At 43.5% G+C, this 22,101-nt stretch overlaps 3 protein-coding genes across 7 annotated transcripts; 2 read left to right on the forward strand and 1 right to left on the reverse strand.

The window, feature by feature from the left end:
• Nucleotides 1-812: 812 nt before the first annotated feature.
• On the reverse strand, nucleotides 813-5,983 carry NIF3L1 (NGG1 interacting factor 3 like 1). The gene is made up of 6 exons (XM_015868151.3): nucleotides 5,537-5,983; nucleotides 4,777-4,942; nucleotides 4,218-4,344; nucleotides 3,810-3,948; nucleotides 2,366-2,449; nucleotides 813-1,464 (listed from the first exon to the last, which is right to left on the reverse strand). Exons 1-6 carry the CDS (start codon nucleotides 5,961-5,963, stop codon nucleotides 1,280-1,282), a joined length of 1,128 nt encoding a protein of 375 aa, XP_015723637.2. The 5' UTR covers nucleotides 5,964-5,983; the 3' UTR covers nucleotides 813-1,279.
• Nucleotides 5,984-6,015: 32 nt separating this feature from the next.
• PPIL3 (peptidylprolyl isomerase like 3) lies at nucleotides 6,016-10,642 on the forward strand. 3 transcript variants are annotated; one of them, XM_085552758.1, is made up of 6 exons: nucleotides 6,016-6,158; nucleotides 6,941-7,015; nucleotides 7,744-7,837; nucleotides 8,506-8,573; nucleotides 9,186-9,304; nucleotides 10,236-10,642. In XM_085552758.1, exons 3-6 carry the CDS (start codon nucleotides 7,813-7,815, stop codon nucleotides 10,360-10,362), a joined length of 339 nt encoding a protein of 112 aa, XP_085408884.1. In that variant the 5' UTR covers nucleotides 6,016-6,158; nucleotides 6,941-7,015; nucleotides 7,744-7,812; the 3' UTR covers nucleotides 10,363-10,642. The 3 variants fall into 3 exon arrangements, with proteins under 3 accessions (XP_085408884.1, XP_015723641.1, XP_015723640.1); XM_015868155.3 differs by having other exon boundaries at nucleotides 6,016-6,139; nucleotides 10,111-10,642; XM_015868154.3 differs by having other exon boundaries at nucleotides 6,016-6,139.
• A 3,044-nt stretch (nucleotides 10,643-13,686) lies between these two features.
• CLK1 (CDC like kinase 1) lies at nucleotides 13,687-22,032 on the forward strand. Of its 3 annotated transcripts, XM_015868161.3 has the most exons (13): nucleotides 14,949-15,089; nucleotides 15,365-15,504; nucleotides 16,357-16,576; nucleotides 17,657-17,747; nucleotides 18,187-18,253; nucleotides 18,977-19,093; nucleotides 19,895-20,061; nucleotides 20,151-20,245; nucleotides 20,332-20,461; nucleotides 20,732-20,814; nucleotides 21,227-21,306; nucleotides 21,538-21,628; nucleotides 21,710-22,032. In XM_015868161.3, exons 2-13 carry the CDS (start codon nucleotides 15,365-15,367, stop codon nucleotides 21,923-21,925), a joined length of 1,497 nt encoding a protein of 498 aa, XP_015723647.2. In that variant the 5' UTR covers nucleotides 14,949-15,089; the 3' UTR covers nucleotides 21,926-22,032. The 3 variants fall into 3 exon arrangements, with proteins under 3 accessions (XP_085408866.1, XP_015723647.2, XP_085408864.1); XM_085552740.1 differs by lacking the exons at nucleotides 14,949-15,089; nucleotides 17,657-17,747 and adding an exon at nucleotides 13,687-13,779; XM_085552738.1 differs by lacking the exon at nucleotides 17,657-17,747.
• The last annotated feature ends 69 nt before the right edge of the window (nucleotides 22,033-22,101 follow it).

A 22,101-nucleotide genomic window follows, 5' to 3' on the forward strand; every position in this document is an offset into this window, starting at 1 on the left:
TTACACTTAGAGCATCATCTCCAATTTTTATTCTAGTAGAAAAATGGAAACATAAGCGCTTGTTTCAGGCTGTGGCAGTGCTGCCTTCTATCAAGGTTTCCAAGAGTAATTAATTGATTTCAGTCAGCTTGAAGAAGTAGGACTAGTTCCCTTGTACTGGGTTGACATCTCCCTATAAATCACATCAATTTGCTAGGTACACCTAGAAGGCTGAGCAAGTAACACATTCTTGAAGGGTAGCAGGCTGGCTGTTTAATGGTTTGAAGTTTTATTGAACAAGAGGGCAAATTAAGATATGAAAAAGGGGGCTTAAAATGCTTGGCAGTGTGGTTAAGCTGTATGAAAGTACAGCTGCTGGTGGCAAGCATCTGGTCACAGCTTCACATCACAGTTCTAGAGTGGCTGCCTCCAAGTCAGTGTGTGAGACTTCTGGGAAAGCCTAAGTAGCAGAACAGCTTATTGACATTTTACTGGGGTACTTCTCACAGTGCTCCACTGAGGAAGGGCATGGTTTTCAGTTACACCCTCCTCAACTGAAACAGAACCGAAGTTACGGGGAAATATTTCCAAGAATCTCAATGATTTTAGCTACTGCAGTTAAATCTTCATGTAGTCTTCAAAACTCCAGGTTCACAAAGGACTCAAATGTACTGAGTTGCTGTGTGCAGCACAGAAAAGGCCTTGCTATATAAGCCAGTTTTATTAACTAAATTTAAATGTCTGAGTGGCATCATTTTATTAATTTGCAATGGAAGAATTTTCAGTTTGTTTAAATATTCTTCTGGTGTGTACAGAATCCAGAGACAGTAACATACTCTACTGGGAGTTTTTTTATTTTTTTTAAAAAAAGGAAACACCAAAGCCCTCCAATCATTATTGATAGTGGAAATGCTACTTGCTCAGTTTTAGTAATCTTGTAATTAAGAGTCACAAGTATTAAAAATGGAGCTAAGTCAGATTTTCATACTTTATCCTTCTAACCCCTGAGCAGTGCAGTTATCAAATATATGTAATAACAGTATATAATAACAGTAAATTTATTCAAGTGGGAGCCCAGTTATTGAATCATCTTTCAGTAGACTGAAACGAATGTTTATTATCTGATTATTATCTGATAGATGACAATTTATATCCCAGACACTGGGTGACCATAGAATGCAATGCTATACTGAGCAGTTCAGAGCATCTTCATTCAGCTTGCATTTGCATAGGTCTGTGCAATATACTATTAAACTCTTGACTGCATTCTCTCACTTCATTTCTTTCTTCCTTCTCCCTGTTACACCACCTGGAGGGGATCTCTGTCTTTCTCAGACATAATGATGTTGACCTTGTTCTGTAGGTGGGCAGTTAGGGTGTCACGCAGCTCTGACAAGAAGCCTCGCTCGGTGTTAGTGTGTTCACACAGAATAACACTTATACCGTTGGCAACTGCATCCAGAACATCGTGGTGAGACATCTCTCCTGCCATGTGGAGAAAGAAACATTATGCAGATTTCTTGTGCAATGTGTGCAGAATCTCAGCTAGAAGCTGGGAAGAAGCCCATAAAAAGGGAAAGGCCAGTGTAAGAATATGGCACACTCTGATTCTGGTGTCCCTTAAAGGACTTCCCACTCATACCCCCGTTGTATTTTTGAGACAAAACCACAGAAGTTCTGCACTGTTTTTGAATAGTGGCATATTTTGCTACTTAGGGCATGAAATGGGATGCTGGGAGTGGTTTTGGAAGTGGGCTGTCTAGCTGTCATCCATCTGCTCAGGTGGGTTGCTATGATGGAGGACAGCAGCTGGGGAAGCTTTTGGAAGAACTGCCTGAGGGTCAGCTCTGTGTAAGGGGGGAGACTGTGCCCTGCTAAAGAACTTGACTGAATTAAGCACACAATGCAAGGCATTCTTCACCTTGTGGAAAAGGCTCTGGGGAGTATCTGCTGCTCTGTTAGACAGAGGAAAATGGATTGTGTCGTTTTGGTCAGATACAGTGGCTCTTGTTATATATCTTCCTTGGATAGATTCTGTAGACATTATTTTCCACTTTCTATTTGAGAATTCTGTAGGGAACTGGGGGAATAACTTGTATTTTGCCAAAAAAAGAAGCACTGAAATTTGCAAGAGATTTTGCCATCAAACACTGATTCTGTGTTGAAAAAAATTGCACATATAGTAACATTACTTCAAACAACCATTGCTATGTCATACATCCATCTGATCCATGTTACCTCTAGTGTTATTTTTCTGTTGTTCTAGTAATTGATTGTCACTTCTAACAAGTAATTATTCTTGCCAAATCTTTCAACAGTGAGACAACCCTCTCTTTGCTCCTAGTGCCTATTTTTATAAAGAAAACAAAACAACGTAGTCTCTTACCTGTGAGATAGAGGTCAGCTTCCGTTCCCTTCAGGACACTGCTCCCAGAACCAGCACAGAGAGCAGCTTTCTTCACTGGAGAATCTGCAGGATACAAGGTGCCATAATTAACTTCTTTTCCTTTGTTTAGCCCTCATGTCAGTATAGTTATTGTGAAACAATATCAGTACCTTGATTTTAGGGTCAAGGTACATTTATTGGAGGAAGAGACACAAATGTCGGTTTGGAAGAGTCAAAGGCCCATAGCATCTGTAATAATAAGCAAAATCCTCTGTGTACCAAAAATATGTGTAGAAATTCTTTTTACAGGGGGTGGGAGAGTTTGCAGAGAACTTCAACACCACGGCTGGCTGTTGGCTACTGCAGATTAGTTCTTTTCTAGTGAGGTGTTGTTATTTAGGTATTTGAACTCTCTAATTGGCTGCTGCTCCTTCCATGACTCTGAAATTCCACTGTGTTTTCCAAACAAACGATGCCACTGAGGCAGCATTTTCAGTTCACTTATATGTACCGTCTCCTAACTCTGCTTTCAGAAGGGGGATTTCAATGCAAGATGAGAGCTCCTCCATCCCATTTTAAAAGTGTTTGCTATGACTGCTGATTCTAAGCTATTGCATAGTGACAGGAAATTCAATTTTCCATATCTGTGTTACACTCATAACAAAGGGGTGGGGGAAGAAGGCACGTAATTTCAAATTCAATTAAGATTTTACAGTAGGCTGCCATTTAACTACTGTTGATTTATGGTACAATCCCACACCATAACAGAGAGTTTCAAAATAGATTTAAGTGCAATTGATAGTGTTAAGAGGTTTGTAACAAGGCTTCTGACCCATAAGATGCAAAGGTTTCTCAACAGATTTGTTCTCAAGTGTTCTAATAGCTGTTTCTTGGAAATCAAGATACATAACTTTGCTGAAAGGATACTTGTGCTAAGTTGTAGTAGTGGCCTACAGTTTGAGATAGATGGTTTACTTTCTCTGTCACTGGTTTTCTCTCATCATAACATTGATGGTTGTTTGTTCAGAAGGATACCAGAAAACATCTTTACTATTCTAAGGTGCTGGTAAATTTAAGTCAGTTGCAAAAGGGGTCATATTATGAGGCAGTACATGCTTAAGTCTGATATCTTGGGGGCAAATATCTTAAGTCATTATATGAATTATGAAAAGTGGTATCTCATTCAGCTCATGCTGTGCCTCTTTCACAGTGACAACCACCATAAAACATTTTCCAGTCAAAAATGACGTTCCAGATGATGTTCTTTTTGCCTGACTTTATCACCAACATTCTAAAAAGCTGCCTCTTATCTTTGACAGCGCTTCATACTGTTGGCAAGTAAACCTGTCCAAGGCAGCAGGATTTCACACACCTACACACACACGCTGCTTGTGTTCCTGGAATGCTAGTTGAGATGGGCAGTGTTACTGGTGGGTTTGATTACCGAGTGTCTTGCCTGTTCCCATGGCAAGGCGAACGTGGGGTAATTTGAGGTGGCTTTTGATACGCTCAATTATGTCTGACAAGGAGGCTGGCTCACTCAGTGTGCAGAGACGTCCCATTCCAGTATGTGGAAGAAGAGGCTAAAGAGAAAAGAAATTCAAATTACTGTGAGAAAGCTGACTCCAGAAGTTCACATTACTTTCTGTAGTGTACAAAAACAAGTATACTGAGCGTTAAGGAAAAACAATTCTGAACTTTATGGAAAAATTATGTATGTTACAGGCCAGTGGTTCAGAGCACTGACAGGATGCAGAGGAAACCTGCAATGCCAGCAGTTGATGGAATTCAATTTTAGGGCAGTCAGCTCATAGAAGTGACACTCACTGGAAGCAATATATAGTTTTATTACCTTTTGTAGTAAGAGAATCTCAGTCTTGTGATAAAGAAGGCTGTTCTGGGACAATAACGCCACTACCTCCAGCAGTGCTTTCTGAGAGCAGTTCAGACTGACTCGTGTCTGCTCCTCCCCATCAGCCCTAAGGAAAGATGTGTTTGGTGCTTGTTAAAAGATTAGGTAAAATTTCAGCATAGTATTCAAAGCACATAAAGGTGTTCAGAGGCCTGCTGCACAGAAAGGGGAAAAAAAGACATAACAGTCTAGCTTAGTGTGCTCTTCTGGAGGAAGCACACATGGGAATTTAACCCACGTGTACTTAATTTGTATTTCTTGTTAATACTCTTCACCATGTTAATCCCTGTGATACTACATGAAGTCAATAATTACCATTCAGTATAACATGCATTGATCAGAAGGGGATGATTGTCTTTTAATTTTATGGGTCTGTTGCTGAAAAAAAATAGCAGTGCTGCACAGAGGAATGAAGTGGTTACAAGCAGTAAAACACAGCTCCAGCAACTTAATATTTCAAATGAGAGAAAAGAACATGATGTTAGAGTGAAGCAGATACCTGACAGGGAGAGTGGTGAGACAGAAGATCTCCGGGATGTCTTTGATTTTGGACAGCACTGTGTCTAGTTGCTCTGTAGAGTCTGCACAGAATTCTACCCGGTGAGTGCCCTCAGTCGGGTGGCTTGGAGCGGCTGATGGGTGCAGTGGGACAGAAGTACAGGTGCCTGAGGAAACAGAGCAAGGACTGGCTTTAGAGAGCTAAGTGATGTGAAAGCTTAACTGATGCTGATTTAGCATGTATCCAAAAGAGGACAAATTTTGCACTTGAACCCATTTTCCCGGACTGGAACTCAGGACTCTTGTCCTGTTAAGCGCGAATAAGTTGACTGACACATATCATTTGTTACTCTTCATAGCGTTCCTGTTTTATCCTAACAGTTGTATCAGGCTGGAAAAAGCACAGCTGTTCTCATTCATAAGCCATGGCAGAAATCTAAAAGAATTTCAGATACTTTAAGTCATGTAGGAACAATGAGTTTATAAATTATCAATTACAGGCAGTAATTTAAACTCGGCAGCCTATATTCTTTAACCAAGACAAGACAGTAAACACACTGCACCTGCTCTGCATCCAGTAGCACACATGCACCTGGAAATGTCTCTGGTGTTCACAGCTGGTTTGTATCACACCGAAGTGTTACTTGTAAAAGCTGGCTAAAGGAAAGCAGGGAGGCAAGGCTCCCCCATGGGATAATGTGATGGATGTGACCAATACTGCTGAGTAACCGGACCCAATGTTGTGTTTTGAGCAGTCTCACCGAGTCCCTTGGACAGCCAGGTGTTGACTCCATGGGGCACTGCATCGTACGCTGTGTGCGGGGAGTAGATCCCGATCCTGTGCTCCAGAGCCCGGACCACCAGCCGCTCCTTCCAGGTCCTCCATGTGACCCGCTTGAGCGGAGCGAAGATGGGAGGGTGATAGGACAGAATGAGGTCCGCGTTCTTCTGCACCGCCTCCTCCATCACCTGCTCGGTCAGGTCGTTGGTGAGGAGCAGGGTGCGCACGGCGTGGGGAGGGCTGGGCTCCACCAGCAGCCCCACGTTGTCCCAGCTCTCAGCCAGGGACAGGGAGGCGAAGTCATTCAGGGCGGCGACGAGCTCCCTGAGGTCCATGAGGGAACGGGAGGGAGGGCGGCCCGCAGCACGGATACAATGGAGCGGGCGGCAAAGCAGGCAGAGCAGCATGCGGAACCGACGGGGAGAACGAGGAGGAGGCGGGGACCGCCGGGAGACGGACGCAGTTCCGGTGATGCAGGCTCTGTTCGACTGTCTGCTGGGAGAAGGGGGAGCCGAATGCTGTGTTTCCTTTGCAGGCAGTTGCTGTACACTCTCCTATCGCAGCTTCTTGATGAGCGGACATGGTGAGAACTGCAGCACTTCGTATGTACTCGTGTGTTTAATGAAACGTGTGTGTGTTGGAAAGCAATTGGCTGCTCTGCTTCTCTGCTCTGCTGACAATAGCAGGACACGGGGAAATGGTTTTAAGTTAAACGAGGGAAGATTTAGGTTGGATGTTAGGGGGAAGTTCTTCACTAGGAGAGTGGTTAGGCCCCGGAACAGGCTGCCCAGGGAGGTCGTGGATGCCCCGTCCTTGGAGGTGTTCAAGGCCAGGTTGGACGGGGCCCTGGGCAACCTGATCTAGTAAAGGTGTATGTTTGGTGGCCCTGCCAGGCAGGGGGGTTGGAACTACATGATCCTTGAGGTCCCTTCCAACCCAGGTCATTCTGTGATTCTCAGATGGTGTGTTGTGCTCTGATGCTGTGAGGAATTTGCAGGTTTCTCTCCTCTGATGCTGTGAGGAATGAGAAGTGCAGGTTTCCATTTCGGACTCCTAAAGGATAGAGTGATGTGTGGGAGCTGGTGAGTCACGGCCTGAACCACCGATTGGTCACTTCACTTTACAGGTGAAAAAGAAGATAGAGTTGTATCAGTCTGAAATGGGTTCAGACTCTCAGTTCTAAGACAGTCAGTTTTAAGCTTTCATGTGTGAAAGCTTTAAAAATGGTAATTTTTTTTGCCTATAGCCAGATACTGACACAACAGTTATATATGTAACGGGAACTCGCTCCTGTTCTTGTTCCTGATAGAGCAGGAAATCAATCTGGTCTATAGCTTTTCGCATTTCATTGCTGGTTTAATTATGTTTTGTGACTGTTTTTCAGGCTGTCACGCTACACACTGATGTAGGAGACATTAAAATTGAGCTGTTTTGTGAGCGAACACCGAAAACATGTGAAGTAAGTCAAGTAACAGGAATGGGATTGAGTAGTGTTGAAGCAAAGCAGTAATAGTGGAGACCACAGACCTCTTGTTTGTTCAATTGAGATGGCTTTGTGCATTCAGCCTTATTTAACTCCTTTTTTGTCTGTGACAGTGTCAAAGGAGTAACTTAATTCAGTATGGCTGCTCTATTGCATCACTCCATAGTCCATTTTGGTAGGGCTGTACTCTGTCCTTTCATCCTTTCATCCCCTACTTTGTGCTGATAGTGGGGGTTACCACAACCCAAGTGCAAGACCTTGTACTTGGATTTGTTTTACCTCATTAGGTTCCCCAGGGTCCACTGCAGGGAAGTTAGAACAAAAGATCTTTAACCCTTCCAACCCAAGCCACTCTGACATGTGAAGCCCCAATCGGACCAGTTTCTTGCCTCACTGTATGTGTTGATGTTATATACAAATGGCTTCATTGTTGCCTGTTTGATTTTCATATAACCTGTAGATACTTTGTTATTGTATTTGGTACTGCTTATAGCAGTGGTGAAAACCTGAAGATGGTTGGATGAGGCCTGAGTGCTGTTTATGCTTTTTAATAGCCAACGGTGGTCTGGGACAGGGGAAAAATACTATGATGTGGTCACAGTGCTGAGCAGAGACAAAAGTGTTCATTCTGGTCTTGCCATTTTAGTAAGAGGTAAGTGTTACTTCTGGCTGTTTTACTGACATGGTTTGTTTCATATCCTTAGAATTTCCTGGCTCTCTGTGCTAGTAACTACTACAACGGCTGTGTGTTTCACCGGAATATAAAGGGCTTCATGGTTCAGACAGGGGATCCATTAGGTAAATTCTTTTGTCAGAGTCTTTCTGTAGAAAATTATACATAAATATCAAAGTGAAACATAAAATATCATGAAATGTGCAGAAATTGTAAGCATCAGTACTAATTAGAAGAACCACATGTAAGCTAAGTGTATTTTAAAATATCTTCTACCGCTAATAGAGGTTTTAATGATGTAAGCTTACAGAGAAGCAGCCATTATCTGGTTCTAAATAATCTGTTGCAGTAGTATAACATTATGTAAATTTCAATGTTCTGTCTCTTTCCATTAAATACGATGGTTCTTCTGACTTACCAACAGTTGAACAGTAACAGTTGCTGCTGTGGTTTCTTTCTCTGTTTTCTGTCTGGTGAGCTACATTACCTCTAAAGCAATTGGGAAAATGTCCTAGGCAGCATCGGCTGTTTGGGAGAATGTCTAATTCAAGTGTGTGTCTGTTTGCACTCATACTGAGTTTAATTTGAGGGTATATGGGGTTTTTTGTTTTGCTTCTGGAAAGGCGATTACACCGAATTATGGCTCCACTTGGTGTTAAGACACGAGAACCTGGTTCCTGCCTCTAACACAGTAGGGTGCATCTGGGGCCTTTGTTGTAAAATTTTATACTGTTTTATTATTGCTGCATCTTCCAATCTGAAAATACAGTAACGTATTGTATTTCTTTGTCAGGCACTGGGAAAGGAGGAACCAGCATCTGGGGCAAGAAGTTTGAAGATGAATTCAGTGAATACCTAAAGGTATTTCTGTGCTCTCGATGTGCTGTTCTGTTTTCACATGAGTTTTCTTTATGGAGTGAAATTTAATCCAGCGCTGTCCTGGATTAAATTCCCGTTCAGTAATTGCAAAGTGAAGTGTAATCAAGGAAGAATTAGAAAGCTTGTTATTAAAACAGAAACAGGTATTTTATTACTTGCCAAGTTAGTTTTGAGGCTTCTCATCAAGGAAAATAGAAGTAGAAACAATTTGTAACATAGTATTTTTAATACACCAGAGGCAGAAAAGTGTTTTTTAATTGCAGAAGTAGATCTGAGGAGCTACTGGGTTGTGATACCATAGTTATGTTACCATGTTGTTGGTTGAAACCAACTAGATAGGTTTTTAATAGCGATGCTGAGGAATTGGGTGATCCATCCCTGGAGATGCTCAAGGCCAAGTTGGATGGGCCATGGGCAGCCTGATCTGATGGGTGGCAGCCAGCCTGCAGCACAGTGTTGGAAATGAGTGAGCTTCATTCTAACCCAGGCCATTCTGTGATTTGGTGGTCAAGTCATTGAACACATTGTTTGTGTTGCAGTTCTGCTTTCACAGGTGACTGGTTATTCATTTTGAGGCTTTTTTCTGTCTTTCAGCATAGTGTTCGTGGGGTGGTTTCAATGGCAAACAATGGTCCAAATACCAATGGATCACAGTTCTTCATCACTTATGGCAAGCAACCACACCTGGATATGAAGTACACTGTTTTTGGGAAGTAAGTGACCCTACTGTATGCCTCCTTGTCATAGTGTTTAATGGACATGTAGGTATAAAAGTGCATGCAATGCAAATGTAGATGCTTCAGATTCTAAGTTCTTTAAAATGTTGGATGCGTATATGTGAAAGTGTGCTTTCTACTGTCACCGGGATTAGTCACTGCAAAATGCTGCTCCGTTTTTCTTATGAGTAGGGAAACCAGTGGAAATTGGCACGTTAACAATTACCTTAAGAATAGAGCTGAGTTGAGTTGTTGGTGGTCTGTTTTTTTTAAGCTCATTGTTACCGCTTGCTGGCCCAAATGGGTGCAGCCTGATTTACACCAACTCCAAAACACTTGGATGCACTGGTTAGGGTTTGCTGAGAAGCAAAGGTCTGCTGTGGAACTGGAGATGTGAATGGTCATGCTTCTGTGAAGGTGGAACTGGTGGTTTATGAGATGGAATGAGATTGTTTGAGTTGCATCATTAGTCTTAAATATTCTCATGTTAATAGAAGCTGCTGTTTATATACCATCCTTAGGGCACACATTTAATTTGTAAGTCTTTCAAATACTGCTTTTTTGATCTCAAAATCATGGTAATATCTTTTCTTTTGCTTGTTGCTGACTGTGAATCATACTGAGAAAAAAGCGGGTTTTTTTTCTGTGGACTTAAATATTCAAAGGAAGCTGGTGAAAATTGAAAACGCTGTTCCCTTCCACTTTCATTGTTCACAGGCACCTGTGCTTAGGTGTTTCTTTCACTGTTGAGTTTGTTTAGAGGTGTGATCAAAAGTCAGGGGTTCTTTTGACATCTTTCTTAGGAATGAGTGGACGCAGAGTCCTTGTGCTACGCTGCTTAGCTAACTGCAAATGTTCTGAGGTGCCTCTGTGGTGGAAGTTAAGTCATTGGTGGAGGAGATTCTGAGCTGTTCTGCTTTTCTGCCAGAGTGATCGATGGCTTGGAGACCTTGGATGAGCTGGAGAAGCTGCCTGTGAATGAGAAAACCTACCGACCTCTGAATGACGTTCGCATCAAAGATATCACCATTCATGCCAACCCTTTTGCTCTGTAGCCACCAACAGTCATGATGCATTCTTTAGTGGCTGGTCAGACCGACTGCTGACTGATGGTGTTTGATGCACTGTCAGACAGGGTTACAGAGCTGTGCTGTACCTCAGCACAGGGCTTTGGAAGCTGTGGTGTTTATGAATTGTTGCAGAGGAGCCTTGTGTTCCACAAGCCTGTGTTTCCAGGGTGTACATTAACTTCTGTTGACTTGATTTTGACTTCTAAGCATTGCTTTTTATACTTGTAAAATAAGTCCTTTAAATATATATATATTTTTTTGCAAATCTCTCTTTTCTGTCATCTTTCATAGTGGTATGATGTAGAAGCAGTGGCCTTTGAAGACTGCCAGCTTTCTGAAACCTTCCTGTGTCAATACTAATGTGCCTTACTTCATCATTTTTTCAGAAATTGTATTGCTTTATCTAATTCCCCAGGTGCAAGCAGTGTACCGGGCAGAGAAAACTCCTTGCTACCAGTAAGCTGAACACAATGTTTTGGTTTCTTAACTTAGCAGGAGAGCACAGTGGATTCCCTCATAGGTACACACCTCAGAGGCTTAAAATGCTTGACAGTGTGGTTAAGCTGTATTGAAGTACAGCTTCTGGTGGCAAGCATCTGGTCACAGCCTCACATCATAGTTCTGGAGTGGCTGCCTCCAAGTCAGTGTCAGTGTGTGAGACCGCTGGGAAAGCCTAAGTAGCAGAACAGCTTCTTGGCATTTTACTGGGGTACTTCTCACAGTGCTCCACTGAGGAAGGACATGGTCTTTAGTTAGATCCTCTTCAGCTGAAACAGAACCGAAGTTATGGAGAATCACCTGAGGGTTCATGTGCTTGTTTAATGAAAGATTTGATCCCCTGGACTTACTTCATACAGATGAGATGTGATCTCGTTTGCTCTCTGGATGCCACCAAAACAGGAACATTGAAAAGGTTATTGTGTAACAAGGGAGCAGAAATAGATGCTTTTGTGTCAGAGCTATAGTGATATTCCGTTACACTTAGTCTGGGTGCTTGATCTCCACAGGTGTTAAACCTGAGCCTGGCAAACAAACCAAGGGTAATTCCATATCGATCTCTTAAAATTAATTAACTTTCTTGTGTTTTTAGTGGGAAAATCTCTTGTCAGGGGTGACCAAATAATTTCTGTTTCAGAATGGCCACAGGAGAGGCAGACTTGGAAGCATCATCTCGGTGCGTTTGGTGTGTTTGTAGTGTGCGTCCTGCATTCTCTGCAGTGGACATTTAGGTAGCTGGACTTTCTTCCTAGTGGTTAGAAATGGCACCTCCCAAGCAAGCCTCGGATGTAATACACCTGCAAAGCAAGCATCCCTGGAATAAGCTTGGAAGGATTCTGTGTCTGGTTGGGGAAAGTCAGCCATTAATGTGTATGGGAAGATGCAGGGTGTGTTGGATTCAGCACCTGTGTCCTACCTAATGCTCTGTGTGTGCCTCTGGCTTCTGCCCAGAAGCAGGACAGCAGCACCGTGTGCTTTCAGTCTGGCTGCCAGGTGCCCTGGGAAGAAACTGCTGCATAATAAATGGACAGGGATGCAGCCCAAAGACATTTCCTGCAGATCTATGTGTGTGAACATCCCACACCGAAATCACTGTGCCTCTCTGCTGCTGTTTGGGAATGTCAGAGAGTGGAGCATCCTTCCCCTCACTCCTGTTGTGGTGTGTCATGTTTCCTTGTGTCCAGGTAGCTGCCAGATGTAGTGTCTCTGCAGGTGTAGTGTGGCATATGGCAGTGATCCTATAGGTGCTCTTTAAGCCACATGAGAATCTCTGAGCAAACCCAATCCAAAACCAGCCACTTGATCGGGCTGCCTGGGACCCCATCCATTCCAGCCTTGAACGCTTCTGGAGACAGGGCCATCCTGTGCCAGTGCCTCACCACCCTGAGTAAAAAAATCCTGCCTGCTAATATCTAACCTAAATCTCCCCTCTTGTAGTTTAAAGCTATTCCACCTTGTCCTGTCAGTATCAGGCTGTAGCTGAAATGCTAATTCAGGGCTGGAACCGGTGATGGAGCACCTGGCAGGAAGGTGGGGCTGAGCCAGGGGAGCTCAGGTGCATGCAATGTAGCTGAGTGCCTGGGAGGGGTGAAGCCGGGATCTACCCCTCCCCAGCCCTCATTTAAGGGTTGGCAGCGGAGGAGAGAGCATCTTGATGGAAGTCCTGGCCTGCCAGAGTCGTTGTGAGGGTAAGCAGCTTTGTTTGCCTTTCTGCCTTTATGCATATGTAGCAGCTCTTGTGTTTGGGCTTGTCCTCGTTTGCTGCAGCCTGGGATTTTGCCACCCAGCTTTGTTGCTGTACTTTCAGCTGTGTCATAGCATTACACAAACCATGCAGGAAGCTGGTCTTCCTCCTGATTATAACCTCCCTTCAAATGCTAGAAGCCCACAGTGAGGCCTTTTCTTCTCCCACATAAACCCATTTCCCTCCACTGTTTATGATAGGAGCAGTGCTGCACCCCTGGCTCATCTTTGCAGCCTTCCTCTGGACCAGCTCTAGCAGCTCCATGTTATTACCTGCGCTGAGGGGTGCAGGCACAGGAGTCCAGCTGGGGCTTGTTACAAATGGGCACATGATGTTCTTCCAGTCCCTATAGAGTTGCCCCCAAACCACGATTTACTTATCAATTGTGGTGCAGAGCAGTGTGGCCATCACATCAGGTGGTCTCTGTGATACTCTGGGTTGCACGTATCAAGCACCGTGGACCTGAGCACGTTCAGTCTCATGGGGCAGTCTGAGATTCACTCTTCTCTCTACACCAGGAGGGATTTTGCTCCCACAACCCCCACCCAGAAGTTCAGGGACACAAGATATAAGTATAAAATCCTTCTTGTATTACCACATCATGTATCAGCTCTGATGGGCTGCCTCTGCAATGGTGGGCATTCTGAGGGTGTGTGTTACCAGTCATCTTGGTGTCATGGTGAACAGTCAACAAAGTACAGCCAGAAAGAGTACCACAGTGAGGTAGCAAATCAACAAATAAAGAAACAATGCTCACCTGTAGCTGAAAGTTTAGGCTCACAATGAAAAGCTATATAAAGGAGGAAAGAGATCCTTCCTTAGTGGTAGTTGGCCCTTTAGTGGGGTCTAGGAGGTGTGTTGCTTTCACCTGTGCTCCGTGGCCAACCCAGTCCTTGCCTCAGTTAATAAATCAGGTGGGGACTCAATAGTCTCCATTATACGTGGCTGATGCTGTCTATTGTGAGCTTTGGCTAGCTGGACATAAGTGAGGTTGTGGCTTAATTTAACTGGGGATGGGTGTGCACAGCCAAGAATTACAGCTCACAGAAATGTGGCTTTCCTTACAGCCTTGCCTGAGTGATCTTGGCTCCCAGACCTGCTGTAGGACAGAAATCTCGTCTCTTTGCACTGCTAGCTTCAAATGAACAAGTCACTTGTGTGTGAGTATACATAGCATGCCTCGCCTTTGGGATAACTGTTTTGGTTTAGCCAGCTTTGCTATAAATAAGCAGAGTCCATCTGTGGTCTTGAGCCTGCACTTGCAAAGCCCGTCTCCATGCTGTGCCCCTTTGAGCATGGCTCACACGTGCCCTGGGTGTTGCAGAGATGAATGGTTTGGGAGCTTGAGGCGCGCTTTGAGTGAGGTGGGCGTGCGGTGTGAACGCTGCTGAACCTGGTCCTGGGAGGGGGACAACAAATGCAGAGCTTCAGAAACAGGGAGAGGCTCTTCTGTTTTTGCAAGTCAATGTGTTTTGAGAAGAAACATCTGAAACCACAGCAAGTGCAGCGAAGTCAAAACAGTCAGTCACTCAAGAGGTCACAAGTTATGTTTATTACCTGCAATTGGGCTCGTTTGCTATCAAACCACCTTAAATGTGCTGTTAAAAAACACTGCTAAAAAACACTGTATAATGGCTCCCGGATGATAGCTGACAGTGAGCACTTGAATGTGTTAAAGACCAAGGAGGAAAATAACTTCTGAATACAATAAACATTTTCCATATTAATAATCAGTATTACAAAGAGTACACGTGTGAACCACAAGAAATGCCTTCCCAAGCATTGCCTAATGCTTTCTTGTAGCATAGCCCACTACCCATTTGAAGAGACTGAGAACCATAATTCAGTATGACTGCTCTATTGCATCACTCGGTGGGTTTCACCCAATAATGATTCTTCAACCCATCTTTATTCTTTAGGAAACCAAGGAAACGGGAGCTTTAAAGACAAAACTGCAGTTCCTTAAAAATACAGCATGTAAAACACAATTGTGGTTTTACAGCTGTTTCTCTTTTGGTGCAAGATCATAACATGATAAAATCTTCTGTGTTGGAAGGGACCCTTAGAGGTCATCCAGTCCAATGCTCCTGCAATACACAGGGACACCTATATTAGATCAGGGTGCTCGGAGCCGCACTGAGCCTGTCACCGAGTGTCTACAAGGATGAAGCGTCCACCACCTCTCTGTGAGGTGTGCCACTGCCTCACTGCCTTTATCACTCTAAATCTCTTCACTTTAATTGTGAGACCCTTTATTCCGTCACCTCAAACCCTTCTAAACATCCCGCTCGCTTCTTCCTTACGTCTCGGTCCCGCCCCGCTGTGTGACGCGCCGCTCGCGGCACAAGATTCCGCGGTGCCAGTTAGTCGAGGCCGAGAGCCGAGAGCGGCTGGTGTGCGGTAGTGGCGACGGCTCTAGAGAGAGCAGCGGTATCGGACATTGAACGCTGTGCTACCCCGTGCTGCTGAGGTACGGGCGGTGGGGCTGAGCGATGCGGTATGGTTGCGGGGGTCTCCTCCTGCCCGTCGGTGCGGCCCTGCTGGGCCCCCTCCTCCCCGTGCCGCCATGTTGCCTGTCCGCCCCGCGGCACAGAAAATGGCTCCGGCCGCCGCGGGTGGGCGGGGTGAGGTGTGGGGCTGGGTCGGGCCGTGGGGAGATGGGGTTGTGGCCGTCTGTGGGGGAAGGCTGAGCGTGCTGACCGTGTGGAGTGCGGTTTGAAGAACAAAACGTTACGTGGGTTTCAGATGGGGAATTACGAGCGCAGCGACCAGCACGGCTGGGATCGACGGCGCGGCGGCAGCGAGCGCCAGGGAAAGCGGAGATCGCAGAGCGGTGCCCAGGAGAGCAGGCACGACAGGCATGAGGCGGCCAAGAGGCCTCAAAGGTGAGGGTCGCGGCACGCTGGTTCTGCAGCCTAAAACACAAAGAAATGCCTTGATTAGGGCCACGAAAATGGCCCAGGATATGGAGCATCAATCCTATTAGGACAGGCTGAGGGCTGGGGCTATTCTGCCTGGAGGAGGCACTAGGGAGACCTGAGATAGACCTTCTGGTACCCAAAAAGGGAAAGGGGTAGGGAGGTGGGAGCTGGGCTCAAGGAAACAAACAGAGAAGAGGCAGTGATCTAAGGAGGGAAACTTATTTTACTAATGATAGTCTAATTAAAATTGAGGCTAATAAATCAAGTAAAATAAAAGAGAGAGAGAGGTTTCTGAAGGCTGAGAAGCCTGCTTTGAAATGGAAGGTGCCATGGCTTGGAGGCACACCCACACCTGCTGCTAGGCAGCAAGAGAGAGAGAGAGAGCCAGCATCCCTTCTGTGACATGTTTCTCTCTCCAACCGTCCTCTGGGATGTGTAGTTCTGCTTCTCTACCAATAGAAACATTATGAAACCATGACGTTCCACCTCTTATTCTACATCACTACATCATGCTTAAAATACATATATATAAACAAACAATAATTAAAATGCAATACACACACGGGTCTATATACTTAGAATTACTGACTACACTCCCCCAGCATCTAATTACAAAGCCATGACAAAGGAAAAAGATTTTTATGGTGCTGTAACGAGTCACCCAGGGAGCTGGTGGATGCTTTGTCCTTGGAGACAGTTGAAGTTAGGCTGAATGGGGTTCTGAGCAATAATGGAGGTTCCAACTTCAACAACTCAATGTCTCTGTGGGGATGCGGGAGTTACTTTAATTAGATTTCTGTATTCTTTTGCTTCTAGTAAATGTTCAGAGTCCAAATCCAATAATGACCAGGAGCACAACAAGCGGAGGCGCTGTGTGGAAGAGGACAACAATGAGCACGTGCAGGGCGGTGACAGCGGGCAGCAGCACCGCGAGCACAAGAGCGCCCACGACCACCACAGCAGCAGCAAGAAGGGCAGCTACAAGCGGCAGCACAGGTCGCAGCACAGCGCCTGCCAACACCACCATCTCTCCCAGGTGGTTTGTCCAGTTATAACTGAGGGGGTCGTGTCTTAGGGAGATTTAAGTTTCCAGCTGGGCAGCAGTAATTGAGGGGGTTTGAGGAAGCCTGTGATCGATGTTAGCAGATTAGCCCTTTAGTTCGTATTGATAGATAATTCTTTTTGTTAGTTTGTGTTGTTTTTGTTTTGTTTAGTTTTTAGTATACTGTGTAGTTATGCTTCTAACACTGTGCAGTATAGTCTTGCCTTTTGCTCATTAGACGTAAATTGAGCCAATTAGTGAGTAGAAACCATCAGATGGAATATTTGTGCAGGCATCACCTGAGTGCCTTAAAATATATTATGACATCAGATATTTATTTCTGCCCTACTCAAAAGTCCAGATGCAAACTTTGAGACTTGCTTTTGAGTACGTATCACTGAAATACCAAGGGGATGATGTCAGGTTTTGACACGTTTTTTATTACTGTTTAAATGAAACGCTTTAGGTCTCAATCTGTAGAATCAGATAAGTGCAGTGTCTGTCCGCTAGCCGGATGGTTTTTCTGATCATTATTTTATATTCAACTGTTAAAAAAGCTGAAGATAGGGTTTATAGTTTAGTATCTTCAGCTGAGACAGCCTAAAATAAATATATGTGGTATTTTTGTTATTTAGAGAAAAGCTGTTACTGAATATTCAAAGCAGTGATTTTAAATTCAATTACTTAAGAGGGATATTTACATTTAGCCGCAAGGCTGTTTTATATATTGTAATTATTAAATCTTTTTGCTATAAGAAATAAGGGCACTGAAAACCTAAATGAAAATTAAGTGAACCGATTTTCTTAAAGAAAAAACAATGTTGTATTTTTTTATTGCCTTGCCACTTTGAGTATCTCATCTGAAAATCTGTTCCTTGCCATGTTTTTCTCCTGTAACATAAACTATGTGCCCTGTGAATTTCTGGGGACTGAAATTGAAATTGCTCCTGCCAACCGTTTGTGGCCTGGCGTGTATCTGAATACCCGAATATCTCCCCGCTGAATGAATTTCGTATTCTGATCTGAATTGACTCGGGTTTATTGATTGGCCTGACCATCTTGGTGCCGTTCCAGAGGAATCATCGAAGGAAAAGATCCAGGAGTGTAGAGGATGATGAGGAGGGTCACCTGATCTGTCAGAGTGGAGACGTACTAAGTGCAAGATGTATAGAATATTTTTCAAAATTTATTAACATTCAGATAGAGTAATTTCTTTTAGCATAAGATGTTAGGGGGCTTTGCCAGTCTTTTCTTTCTTTCTTTTTATGTTTTATTCGGGGGGAGGGGGGATGGTTAATCTTCTTTGTCAAACTTAAATGTATTTCTTTTGTCCTTTTTCCCTTTTTTGTTTTAAATCCCAAATTTAAATCCCAAAGTAGTAAATGAAATTAATGTGTTACAATGAGATACCTGTAAATGTATGTTGATGAGAGCTGTCCAGTAATTTCTCTCAACCTTGTTATTGACATTTTTAAAGAAGCACAGTCTAGAATAACCTTCAGTGACAGCATTTAGTCTTTTTTGTTTGTTTTAGTTTTATTTGCTTTTTTCTTTTAATGGCCGGGTAACTTCACTTCTGGAGCTGACAGTTCTTTTCTTTATAGATGAGATTGTTGCTATTTTGGGTGAAGGGGCTTTTGGAAGAGTGGTGGAATGCATTGATCACAAAGCGTAAGTCTTTTTTTCTAAAAGCCTGTCATTTCATTTGTTGTACTGACCGAGTAACGGTGGTTTGCAAAGTGCTCTCAGAATGATTTCATTGATTTTATCCCTATTAGCTCCTATGTTGCTCTGTGTGTTTCTAACAGTTTGACCTTACAGGTTTGGGTTTTAGCTGGGATTTTAGCTTCTGGGGAGTTTAACCCTTCCTGCAGTTAGACATTATTAGCAAGTTATTCTGTCATCACACATCACTGTTACTGCACGGCTGCAATTTAAGTTTCTCCTTTGGTCATGCAGTAGACTTGGATGCAGGAAGCTGTCCTCTTCCTGGATGTAAATGTATACCACATTGTGCCCTAGGGAGTGCACCTTTATATAGTAGTTCTGCAGAGCTGTTGGAAGCAGCATTAGGAGGTAAATGAGTGACTGTCTATAAGAATACTACTGATACTCCAGGTATTGAGTATGTTTTAAAAGTTAATACCTGAGCAGCTAAATTTTACCTGTGCTTGTGTCTGTATGGGCATTCGTTATCATTAAGTCAGTATATACTTCCAGTTCTTGAAGGGTGCCTATAAGCATGAAGGTTACTTCCAGCCTAAGCCGTTCTCTGAAAATGCTTTACATGGTAACGTTCACAGGTTTCATGTGTTTTTCTACAACATATATGGTGATAATTAAGGAATCATTGAAACTCTTCCTTTTTATAACTGTTTAACCTGTTTATTGCAGGGGAGGTAGACATGTGGCTGTGAAAATAGTGAAAAATGTGGATAGGTACTCTGAGGCAGCGCTTTCAGAAATACAAGTACTGGAACATTTGAATGAATCAGACCCCAGCAATACCTAGTAAGTACCTTACTTTGTCTTTAAGATTGCTTTGATGTCACTTTCTGTAACAACACCAGTGTTCTTGAAAAACAGAACCAGAACACACCAGACATCACTTGCAGACCAAGTACTACAAACCCACAATGACTACATAATAGCTTCTGAGTATTTTTCCTTCTTGGTCATCTTAGGTTACTGGATGTAACCTAAGTGCTGGAGGGCCTGTGCTGTTTCTTATAAATAAGACTGTTTGCACTCTTCTCCACACACAGCTGTACCTCAGCCCATGGAGGGGCACAGGCTGTCCTGCAGTGCAGGGCTGCCCAAGCCTGGGCAGGGTCTGGCTGTCAATTCTGGATTGGATTTCTTCCTCAGGCCAGTGAAGCTGACCTGAGTCTACTGTAGCCAAAGTTGTATTCACGTGTGGGCAGACTAGCAACATGGAAGTACTACTTTCCCTATAATGCTCACAGCAAGTCTTCAAAAAGCTTAGTGAATATTTCTTTTATACTGTTGCCCACAGGGAGGGTCTCAGTGCTTCCATCATGCTTCTTGTTGATTTTGGCTTGGCTTTGCTCTCAATTAACAGTCTGGTTGTTCTTTATTTTCTGAGCTGACTGGGATCTTCTGACCCGGAAGCACCATTCCTTAGGGTTTCTGTTTGTTTTGAAGCTCTGATGCTTGAAGCAGATGAACTATATATATGCTGGGGAATAAGCCCTCTGAAGGGTTACTTCCCATAGTTGTCCCCATCATGTGATGTACATCTCAGCACTATATAACTTACTGTTGAAATTTCTGTTTTCCCGCTTTCTGCAGTCGCTGTGTCCAAATGTTGGAATGGTTTGAGTATCACGGCCACATCTGCATTGTATTTGAGCTGCTGGGACTCAGTACCTATGACTTTATTAAAGAGAATGGCTTTCTGCCATTTAGGTTGGACCACATTAGACAGATGGCGTATCAGATTTGCAAATCTGTGAATTGTAAGTATATGAACGTATGTTGGTTTTATTTCTGTTTAATTTTCTTCATGGGACTTTCTGACTTATCTCTGTATTTGTTAACCTTGCAGTTCTACATTTGAACAAACTGACACATACAGACCTGAAACCAGAAAATATTTTGCTTGTCCAGTCTGATTACACAGAAGAGTATAACCCCAGACTGGTAAGTTGCTGTCATCTTCCCCTCCTTCCCCACAGCCTTCTGGGTTTATTTCATCGCTTGTATCTCATGGTATGTTTCACTTTCAGAAACGTGATGAGCGCACACTAAAAAATCCAGATATCAAAGTGGTGGATTTTGGGAGTGCGACATACGATTATGAGTATCACAGCACTCTGGTGTCTACAAGACATTACAGGGCTCCTGAAGTTATTTTAGGTCAGTATTCTTCTTTTTGGTCCAACAGTGATAGCGTGCTGACAGAAGCAGTGACCACATATGGCAAACTGGAAAAAGGTCTCGCTCAGAATACATCATGTTTTCATAGTAGCATTGAGCATTATGAAGTCTGTCGCACTGATCTCCATCACCTGGAGGATTTCTGTGTGCTGTTCAGCTGAGCTTCAGAAATACACGTACTTTGCTTGAGCTGTTCAATTGTTTGTAGCCTGGTCTAACCTGATGTTTCTGGGTGTTTTTTTGTCACAGCACTGGGATGGGCACAGCCATGCGATGTTTGGAGCATTGGATGTATTCTCATAGAATACTACCTCGGGTACACGGTATTTCCGGTAGGTAACGGAGCCTTGGAGATACAGTGTGTGGCATGCTGCAACTTGGTAAAAACCTTGAGGCTGGTGGGGTTGCAAAAAAACACTATACTTCTCTGCCTTGCTACACTGAAGGGATAACAGAGGTGGCTTCATCTCTCACTGGCAACATACTACTCAAGCATGTGACTGTTTTGTTTGTTGCTTTAATAGCAATACTATAAAGTAGAATTTATGACTGAAGAGAAGGCAGGGCAGGATTGTGAAGGGAAAAAACCGTCTTCTGTAAGTTACTTTTGGAAGAAGATGACTAAAGGCTCTTTCTTCCTGTGAGACTGATCACTGTTTTGCAGTGTACAATCCAGAAATCAGGTTAGTGTGTGCATCATGGTAGCTTACTTTAATGATGAGAGAAACGTTCATTTTCCTCCAGACTCACGACAACAAAGAGCACCTGGCAATGATGGAACGAATACTGGGGCCTCTACCCAGACACATGATACAGAAAACCAGGTAATTGCCCTTGTCATTTTTCTCTACCTTGATGGCTGCATTTTAAACGCAGTATTTTCAGGTTTGGTTTAAACAGGAAGAAAAAAAAATAATCTTTTTGGTTTTTCTTTAACAAACTGCTTTCGCTTTACACTTTACTGGAATATTATCAGATTGTTCCTCAGTGTGAGGAAACATGCTGGTGAAGATGTTTGGTTTAAATAACAAGTTGTGCTGTTATTTATGTTGAAGGAAGCGTAAGTATTTCCATCGGGACCAGCTGGACTGGGATGAGCACAGTTCTGCAGGCAGATACGTTGCAAGGCGCTGTAAGCCACTGAAGGTAAAATGACAGAAGGGAAAGGGCTTGGGGAGAGGGAGCCATAATTAGAGTACAAATAAAACACTGTTTGTGGTGTTGTAGGAACTCATGACATGCAGAGATGCCGACCATGAGAATCTGTTTGACCTCATTCAAAAGATGTTGGAGTATGACCCGGCTAAACGTATTACACTTGAAGAAGCACTGAAACATCCTTTCTTCTTCCCCTTGAAACAAGAGAAAAGGAAGCGGTCTCCTAGCCCCGAGCAGTCCTGTCCAGATGGTAGCAGTCCACCAAAGAAATGCAGAAGATTTTAAGTATTTATTACATAAAGTTGTTTTTTAAATGTCCTATTTTGTATTATGACTCTTTGAATACTTAATGCAGCTGCAGAAATAAAAGTTATTTAAAAAAAAAAAAAAAAGATATAGGTTGATTTGCATGTAATCATCTCTGAACGCTTTTTAAAGTACATATTTTTCTTTCTATAGAA

The sequence above is a fragment of the Coturnix japonica genome, chromosome 7 (assembly GCF_054131305.1).
Source record: "Coturnix japonica strain WE chromosome 7, WE-NBRP24, whole genome shotgun sequence".
Lineage (NCBI taxonomy): Eukaryota > Metazoa > Chordata > Aves > Galliformes > Phasianidae > Coturnix > Coturnix japonica.